The 9,541-nt window shown below is 59.8% G+C and overlaps 1 protein-coding gene across 1 annotated transcript in view; it reads right to left on the bottom strand.

The window, feature by feature from the left end:
- Positions 1-2,821: 2,821 nt before the first annotated feature.
- UHRF1 (ubiquitin like with PHD and ring finger domains 1) overlaps positions 2,822-9,541 on the bottom strand; it is a 28,396-nt gene continuing 21,676 nt past the window's right edge. Inside the window, exons 13-16 of the mRNA XM_029916451.1 lie at positions 9,199-9,349; positions 8,970-9,124; positions 7,252-7,356; positions 2,822-4,221 (exon numbers count right to left, since the gene is read on the bottom strand). Of these exons, the coding sequence (XP_029772311.1) occupies positions 4,075-4,221; positions 7,252-7,356; positions 8,970-9,124; positions 9,199-9,349 (558 nt within the window). The 3' untranslated portion in view covers positions 2,822-4,074. The remainder of the gene's footprint in view (positions 4,222-7,251; positions 7,357-8,969; positions 9,125-9,198; positions 9,350-9,541) is intronic.

Here is a 9,541-nt window from a genome sequence, read left to right as displayed (position 1 = left end):
TTTTTTTTACATTAGAGCACCTCAATAGGGCAACAGGAATATTTTGGGGTTCACCAGACAATTCCACTTTTCTGTTTGAAGGTTTGCATAATAAAATGTCAGGAGAAAAGCATAACCTTTGCCATTTAATTAAAAAGTGTCCTATGCAAAGTAGGAAGGCAACGCTCAGAAGTTTCACGTGGACAAATTCACATGGGGATAAATCACCTGGCTTTTCCCCGCATCTCTGCAGACAGGTGCGAGCCGGTGAAAGGCCAGAACTGGGGGCCACGTTGGCCTCTCTCCCTGGACAAGCCAGAGGGGCCTTCTGCACCAGCCTCGGGCTGAGAGAAAGGGAGACAGAATCCCAAGCAGGCTCCGCAGCGCGGGGGCCCAAACCCATGAACCGTTAAGATCGTGACCTGAGCCAAAACCAAGAGTCAGACGCTTAAATGACTGAGCCCCCCCCCCCCAGGTGCCCCGGGTGTGGGCTCATTTCTAACTGGTCTGCGCCTTCCGGGCTGGGACTCCCCTCCCCTACACAGGCCAGTCTACTGCACATAAACAAGAGATGGTTGGAAAGGTATCATCTCTTTTGTGTTTAAAAGCAATTCCTTTTTAGAAGTGCATTCAGAGGAGGAATCCTAGGGTTCGTTTCGCTCCAAGTATGTATCACACTCGACGTACATGTAGATTTCACATTTTTGAACACACACAAATATGCACACACCAGACCACCGCTCACATCTGCTTGTTTACTAAGGTGTGAGACAAAGTGGTAACTGGATAAACGAACGGGAACGGATAGAGAAGCGGCGCGCGGCAGTGTGCACGGCGCCGTCCTCCCTGCGTTCTTACGGTCACACAGAACTAGGGGTGTGCCCGGCTTGTCCTGGGGCAAGCCACGTGACCTCCAGGACTCAGCGGCAAAACGCAAACTGTACTGAAGGTTCTGCTGAGGCTCATCCTCCGGTACGGAGACGTGCAGGTGCACAGGTGACACCTGAACGTGTTAACCCCCATGTAATCCAACTGTGTCTTTTGACTTTTTTTTTTTTTTGGCCATGTATTGTTTTGAAATGTTCCAAAGGGATCACGAGCCGATTTTAGATTTTCTAACCTGGAATGGAGGAAAGGAAGGTACAAGCTTTACATTAAAAACTCAATGAGGGGCGCCTGGGTGGCTCAGTCAGTTAAGCATCTGACTCTTGGTTTCCACTCAGGTCGAGGTTCGTGGGTGTGAGCCTCACACTCAGCCTCTGGGCTGATAGTGTGGAGCCTGCCTGGGATTCTTTCTCTCTCTCAAAATAAATAAGCTAAAAAAATTATTTTAAAAAAAAGTCACCCAGGTGGGGGCAGTCAGTTAAGCGTCTGACTGCTGATTTCAGCTCAGGCCATGATCTCGTGATTCATGGGTTCGAGCCCCGAGTCGGGCTTTGCGCAGATAGCCTGCAGAGCCTGCTTGAGATTCTCTCTCTGGCCCCTCCCCCCACTTGCACATAAAACTCTCACAGAAAAAAAACTTTAAAAAATCACAAAAAAGTCACCCAGGTGTATTTCAAAAGGTAACCACCGCACAATGGAGTATTACTCAGCCTTAACAGGAGGCAGTGTTCACACGTGAAGACCCCGAGCCCACGACGCTCCGGGAGGGACCCAGACGCGAGGCCACACGGGGTGAGTCCACGTGCCTGAGTCCACGTGCGTGACACATCCCAAACAGGCTCATCCACGGACGGGAGGGGGCCCGTGGGGCTCATACCAGGGGTGGAGGGCGGGATTCCCTTTCAGGGTGAGAATGTTCTGGAACTACACCTGTGCTCTCTAAACGGGTGACCTGAGGCCGACGTGAGGTGTGTTTCAATAAGGCAGTTACGTAACAACAAAAACCGAACCAGGAGGGAAATACGCCTAAGCTCGGGATCGTTTCTGCATGCCGACTCCACAGATACGCTTTCCCGGGTTTTGCTAATTTTTAACAGAGACATTGTCCTTAACTTTTAAAATGAGAGGAACATCCAAAAAGCGACCAATCTCCACGCACCCACCTCGGTGCGCTCTGCCCTGGGTGGGGCCGGACGGGGACGGCGGTGCTGTTTTCTCTGCGTGTTCACACTTGACCTTTGACATGGATTCATCTGCCACGGAAAGGACCCGTTCAAGAGGTGTGCAACTCGAAGGATGCAGGTATATCCACAGAGGGGCGAGGCCATCAGCAAACCTAGAACATTCTCCTGGCTCCACGAGACAGCCCTGCCCCTTCCGCTCTCTGCCCCACCCCCAGCATGATTTCAAGGGCACACTTGACACACTTCAAGGACCAAACAGGGCACCAAGTCGGATCTGCCCGGGGTTGACAGAAGGTGTAGGGAAGAGGCGGCTGGGCACCGCCCCCCCTTGCACAACTCCACTGCCCCCTTCCCTGCAATGCCTGTTAACCCCGCCCGCCCTTGACCTCCCACTTCTGCTGCAGGGCCGTGGTGGGCGCTAGACTTCCCCAGGCCAGCAGAGACCGCGCTGGGATCACGTGACTTCGGGCCACGCTCCTGTAAGTGGGAACAGGGCCGCTCACCTTGGGGAGCGGGAAGCCAGCCCTGGGTCCAAGCCGGGAGGCGGGATCGGGCCCCTTGGCTTGGGTTTGCGGCCCTGTGAAGGTCCGGACCCAACACGGCACACGCCTTGTCGTCAAGTCTGTCCTCCCCTCCGGAGAGGGGGGACGCCCCCGTCCAGGCCTGTCCCCTGGGGCCCTCTCAAGAGGAGAATAGGAAATGCTGGGAACCAAAGAGGTCCCTGCCTGGCCGACGGCAGAGCCACTTTGCCAACAGAAGACACGACCCACTGCGTCTGTAAAAGGCGTTTATTCTGAGAATCTAAAATTTGGACAAAGAATATTGAACTGTTTAGAAAAGGCCTACACAGGATTTTGTTGTTTCTCCCTAATACATTAACAACCTAGTAAGAGGAAAAAAGAAAGACTTTTTAAAACGATACCGCTCCAGTTTGTCTGCAGTTATGGGATTTAAAATATTCCTGTTCTATTGAGGTAAAAGCTGCAAACTTTGGTAAAGTTAGAAAAATTAACAAATCATTCCCAAAAAAATACAAAACCGAAAAGGAAAAAAACAAAATCATGAAACACAACCAAACCCTAAGTTATAGCTTTCTTGGTACATATACAATAACTACAAAAAAAATTTCATTCAGAAAAAAGTACTTAAAAAAACCATTCCCTCTTAGAATTCTCAATCGGGGAGTTGAAAATTCAGCGGGAAGGAGGGACACAGATGGAGCCGGCCCCGCCCACCCGCCGGGGACCGGGAGGACAGGCCAACCACAGCTCCAGGACCTGGTCGGCATTCTCAACAATTCAGTGCTAAAAGAGAGGCCCACGTTTACAACAAAAGAAAAGACCCAAAGGCACTTGAACATGGCTTTGAACGTTCGCTTCCACGGCGCACCAGACCAGCCAGCCCCGCGCAGAGGGGTCTGGAGGCGGCGGCTCCTGGCCGCTCACCGGGGGGCAGGGGCTCTGCGTGCAGGGCTGCCGCGTGAAAGCGAACTTGGGGGGTGGCTTCCGGGCTGGAGGGGACTCTTCCTCTTCCAGCCACACCCGGGCCACCAGCAGGCACCGGGTCAGGGAGATGCGCTGGCTTTCAAGGTCGGAGGCCAAAGTCATGCACCTGGAGAAAGATTGTTCTGGGCGCCCGGGCGCCTTCTTGCTCGGCTGCGGTGGCAGGAACTTCTGGGAACTTGGCGTCGGGGACACAAGCAGCCTTCACGCCAAGGCGTTTTGAATTCCATCTTCGGGAAAAAGACTTTTGTTTGTTTGTTTTTGCTGATAAACTGCAGGCTTTGTATTTTTTTTTAAAACCAAAATACAACACTGAGGAGTCCAACTTTCTTTCCTTCTTTCTTCGAGCCAGAATAAAAACTCCGGAAAACGAACAGGTTAAAAAATAAAACAACCAGGAGGACAAGGCTTTTTAGGGAGTGGAGGGAAAACTACCTGTTTAAGTTAAGCCCACTAAAAACACGAGGCACAAAGGCCCCTGGGACACGCGGTTTGAGACGCACTCCCGGCGAGGAGCGCCGCCATCACCGGCCGCTGCCGTAGCCGGGGAAGAGCTGGCTGAGCACGGCCTGCAGCGGCTGGTTCACGGGCATGGCGGGGCCGCGGCCCAGGTCACGGCGGCAGGCCGGGCAGCTGAACACCTGCGCCCTGAAGGACCGGTCCAGGCAATCCTGGGACAGAGGGAGGGAGGGGAGTGAGCGGCACCCTCCCAGCCGGCCACCGTGCCCCCCAAGGACGGAGTCTGCAACAACTACTGACTTCCCCCAGCGTCCAGAGGCTCCTCCCGACCGGCAGGCTCTCTACCGCTAGCCTGGCCTCCCCGGGGCCGCTCAGACTCCAAGCTCATCCTGGCCTCCAGGCCCCGGCACTTAGGTCACACTGCCGATCAGGTCTGTCCTCTGGCTCTCCTGCCGCTCAGGCCTCGGCTCAAGCACCTCCTCAGAGGACCCTTCCCTGATGACGCTCGAGGATCAGACGCAGTCCCCACCCTACTGTTTTTATTTTTGAGAGAGCGCAAGCGGAGGAAGGGCAGAGAGAGGGAGACACAGAATCTGAAGGTGGCCCTGCACGGCCGGCACAGAGCCCGACGCGCGGCTCAAACTCACGACCTGGGAGATCAGGACCTGAGCTGAAGCCAGACACTCAACCGACTGAGCCCCCCAGGAGGCCCTCACCCAGAGGACACCTTCCACCTTCCAGGAATCATCTTCTACTCATGTCCTTGTGCGACACAGACTAGGTGCTCCTACCAGCACCAAGCACGGGACCCCGCACATAGCTCATGTCCCACAAACGTGTGCTGAGGGCAAGAAAGGGGGAAGGCAGGAGCTCTGGCCCAGAGCCAGACTTGCGGGTTCAAACTCTTCTCATCGGAGCGACCCTGGAGGAGAACGCCGGGTGGGCAAGGCCAGCTGCCCGCGCTCAGAAACGGCCGGGTACATGGCGCCTGGGACTCCGCTCATGGGGACATGAGCGCCCAGTGGCTGCAGACACCTGAAGGACGGCATTGCGCGACTGGGGGAGCGGACAGATGTCAATGCGGGGGAGAGCCTGCTAGCGGCCCAGCACGCCCAGCCGCCGTGGGCAGGCCGTGGGCTCACTTCCAGCTGTGGGAGCCCCAAGTCCCGCCCGCCCAAGTCTACAGCCTGGGTTCCGGGGACGGAAGGCAGTTCTTCCTGCTCAACACGACTGCCATTCAGCTCCACTACGCACAGCGGCCGGAAGATGGAAACTCCCCAAGGGTCCATCCACACGCTGGGATGTGATCCAGCCTCACGAAGGAGGGATGTCCTGCCACCTGTCACCGCGCGGACAGACCTGGAGGACACCGTGCGCAGTGACAGAAGCCAGACACGTCCTGCGTGACCCCACCCACAGGGGTCCCTAGAGGCGTTCCCTCCGCAGAGAGCGAGCAGATGGTGGGAGCCGGGGGTGGGGAGTCTGCTTCAGGAGGACAGGGTCTCTGTCCGGGGAGATGGAAAGTTCTGGAGATGATGGCGAGGGTGGCTGCATGACAGTGTGGGTGTGTGTGACGCACCTGAGCTGTGTGCTGGGAGACGGTGAAGATGACCCTCCTTATGCTGTGGGTATTTGACTAAAATAAAATAATTTTTCAATAAAGTAAAACCAAACTCAGGGCGCCTGGCTGGGCAGCTCAGTCGGGTAAGTTCTGACTTCGGCTCAGGTCACAATTTCACAGTTTGTGAGTTCAAGCCTTGCGGCCAGCTCTGTGCTGACAGCTTGGAGCCTGGAGCCTGCTTGGGATCCTTGGTCTCCCCCACTCCCCTCCCTTGCTTGCTCTTTTTCTCTCAAAAATGAATAAACATTAATGAAAACAAAACACAACAAAACCCAGATGCTGAGACATGGGGGCCAAGCCCCTCCCTGCCCCAAGGCTGAGGCTCCTGCCAGTGAGCAGCGACAGGGCCAGCACCCCTCCGGCTCCGCTGACGTGCTCACTACCACACTCCCCACTCCCCCCACGCCGTCTCTGTGGCCTGACCCTCTGCGTGGGAGGTGGCCTGCGTGCTGGCCCAGACCACCCCAGCACCTGTCGCCTGGGCCTGTAGGGGTCTCTGCATTCGTCTGCAGAGTCAGCTGCGGCCCAGAGGGGTCGGCTGGGGGGCTTTCCCAGGCCACACAGCAGGGAGGGGCAGGGCCTTGCTGGGCATGCAGGCACCGCATCCCGAACACCCAGCTGCAGAGACTGATGAGGCCGCAGGGCAGGGCGGCGGGGCCCAAGGACAGAAAATTGAAGGGCCTGACCCACCACACTGCTCAGTGATCTGAGTCCCTCCACCACCCAGGTGTGAGAGCTAACACTGAGGCCTGCACCGAGACGGCCCCAAGGCAAGAGAGGACCCAGCGACTCAGCCAGGGACACCGTGCAGAGTTCCTGCCGACCGACTCTGAGCAGAAGACCCCGCAGAACGACCACAAGCAGCCCACGGAGCGACTCTGCCTCCAGGGGACACCGTGTGGCCTGGGACAGCTGTGGCTATCAGGACCGGGGGAGGGGGGGGGGGGGGCCTTGGGTAACCAAGTGGGCAGATGCTGCCTGACCACCCCCACCCCCGCAGTGCCCGGGATGCCCCCGTCCACCCGGGCGCAGCCCCCTCCCAGGCTCTCCTCCAGCCCAGCCGCCCGGAGACTGACTACCGTCCGGTCCCGCCTCCACACCCACCTGCCGCCCTGCCGAGGCTCCTGCACCTGCCGGCCTGCCCACCTGGGATACCACCTCCTCTAGGAAGCCCTCCCTCCTGCTCCTTTGGGGCCCAGCACCTCACACCTCTCCATCCCTGGCCATTGGCCCCCTAATCGTCACTTGCTACAACCAGACACTGGGCCAGGACTGCCACCCTCCTTCCTGCCCTGAACCCCCGGCCGTGGGAGGCTGGAGAACGTTCTGGGGGAGGAGGATCTGATGGCCTGCTGGAGGGACAGGCACGGGCCACTATGGCTTAAGGTGGCAGGAGGTAGGCAGGGGTGGCCCAGGTCCCGAGTTTCTTCCGCAGCAGGCTGGGAGCACAGGAGGGTGCAGTGCACGGCAGAGGGTGACAGGAGCCCGGGATAAAGGCCGGGAGGCACGTAGGGAACCACGACCAGCCCCCGGGAGCTGGGAGCTCGAGGCAGCAAAGCTACCAGGCAGGGGGCAGCGGCACGGGGCAGGCCATCCCTCAGGGTCCCCCACTCCCGCTCACCTTGCACACGTTATGCTGGCACACGGTAGTGACGGGGCGGAACACTAGTTCCTGGCAGCAGATGCACTGGAACGTCTCCTCCACTTTACTCAGAAATTTCTGGAACTGAAGGAAGACAGCACGTGAGCCGAACCCACCACTGCCTGTATCAGGGCAGCAGCTGCCCCAGGTGCACCCACGAGGGGCGGAGACAGCTGTGGCCCAGTCACCCTGAGGCCGGGAGGGGCGGCCGGGCCACACCATCTGTGGGTCCCGAGCAGTCCTGACGGCGGTCCTGCAGACGTGCGTTCCTTCCTGTGACCAATGGGCACCGGGTGCCTACTGCACATCAGGGCCCAACGTGGGGGGGCACATGGGAAAAACCCTGTCAACGTGGAGCTCGGAGGCCAGGGACGACGGTGGCGGGGGACCCGAGATGGGCCAGGCGGGGGCAGAAAACGCCACAGCAGAGCCAGGAGGGTGGCAGGGAGCCGGGGAGGGCCTGCCCCAGAAGGCTCTAGGGGACGGGGACGGGGACCTGGAAGACGCACGGCCAGCTGAGTCACGGCCCCCGGGACGCCACGCGTGTTCCCTCAGGAGGCTAATGGGGCCTGCAGATGGGGTTAAGGCCCCTGAGACGGGACGCTGTCCTGAGTGACGGGGGAGGCCCCATATCATCACAAGGGTCTCTGTGAGAGGGAGGCAGTGCCCCCAGACCCTGGGAGGCCCGGGAAACGGGTCCGCCCTGGGGCCCCCCAAAGCAGACAGCCCTGCCCACACCCGGCCTAACAGATTTGTGCCATCTGGGCTTCCAGGCCTTCGGTCGTGGTCACGGCTGCCCCGGGGTCCTGTGCACGAGCGCTATGGGGACCGTGAGGGCAAAGCCCCCGAGACAGGACGACCAGGACCAAGAGCCTGGAGGGCTCAGCCAGTTCCGCACTGGACTCCCGGCCGTGTTCTCGGGATCCCACGACTCAGAAGTTCAATCCCCACGTCGAGCTTGGCACGGACAGTGTGGAGCCTGCTTGGGATTTCTGTCACTCGCTCTCTGCCCCTCCCCTGCTCGCCCACTCACAAAACAAACTCAAAAAGGAAAGAAAAGAAAAAAAAGGAGAGGGTCAGCGGACAGGCTCTGGGTTGCATGCCGGGCCGCGGAGTCAGGCACCCGCCTGCGTTCAGCACACTCGAGGCAGGAGGCTGGAAACGGACGGGCTTCGGCGGCTCCTTAGCGAGCCGAGTGCAGGGCGCCCCGGGGACTGGCAGTCCACGCTGGGGCCGCGCCCGGGGAGGGAGGCAGGGGGCACATGGTGCCGAGGCAGAGGCAGCACTGTGGCCGCGAGCCGGGCCACGCGCACACCCAGTGCGACCCCCACACGCTGGGTATTCCTCGGCCCCGGGAAGGACGTCCCGCCGCCTGCCACCACGTGGACGGACCCGGAGGACACCATGAGCAGCAACGCAGAAGGACACGTCCTGCGTGACCCCACTCACAGAGGTCCCCGGAGGAGTCCCGTCCACAGAGACAGAGAGTGGAAGGTGGGGGCCAGGGATGGGGGACGGGGTGGGGAGTCAGCACTTCAGTTTGGGGAGATAGAAGGTTCTGGAGACGGATGTCAGGGCAGCCGCATGACAGGGGTGGGGGTGCCTGGTGCCGCTGAGCCGAGCCCTGAACGAGGGGACTCCCCCATCCACCACAGCAACGAGGACACGGGGGGGGGGGGGGGGGGGGCGGCACCCACCGGGCCGTCTTTGAGCGACTTGAGGATCTCGCCCCACAGCTTCGCGTTGCTCTCATCCTCCCTGATGAGGCTGCTCTGCTGCGCCGTGAGGCTGTAGGGCTCCACCTTGCTCTTCTTAGGCGTCCCTCGCGGGGACCCGGCGCCAGCCTTGCCACCTGTGGGGGCCGAGCCAAGCGGTGAGCGCGGGCAGCCACGCACGCAGGAGGACGCCGCCCCCAGGGACACCCACCTCCGGACTTGCACTTCCGCTTGCCCTTGCCCTTCTTGGGGGACGTGAATTCGTCATCGTCCTCATCCTCGTCGGCCTCCTTGGCCTCCCGCTTCCTGTTCTCCTTCTCCTTCTCCCTCCTGGCCAGGGCCTCCAGGTAGCCCTCCGGGTACTGCGGGACGGGCAGGTCGGGCAGTGAGACGCACGGGGTCCGGGGACCCGGGGCTGCCGCCTCGGCCCGTCGACATCCCATCCCTGGGCCCCACTCTGGCCTCCGAGCCGTGGACTCCTCCCAGCTGAGCCTCCAGGGAGCCTCAGGCAAATAAATCTCAACTGTCAAACTCACAGGCTCAAAGGGCTGAGG

Source organism: Suricata suricatta, chromosome 12, assembly GCF_006229205.1.
Source record: "Suricata suricatta isolate VVHF042 chromosome 12, meerkat_22Aug2017_6uvM2_HiC, whole genome shotgun sequence".
NCBI lineage: Eukaryota > Metazoa > Chordata > Mammalia > Carnivora > Herpestidae > Suricata > Suricata suricatta.
This window is presented reverse-complemented; position numbering and strand designations above follow the sequence as displayed.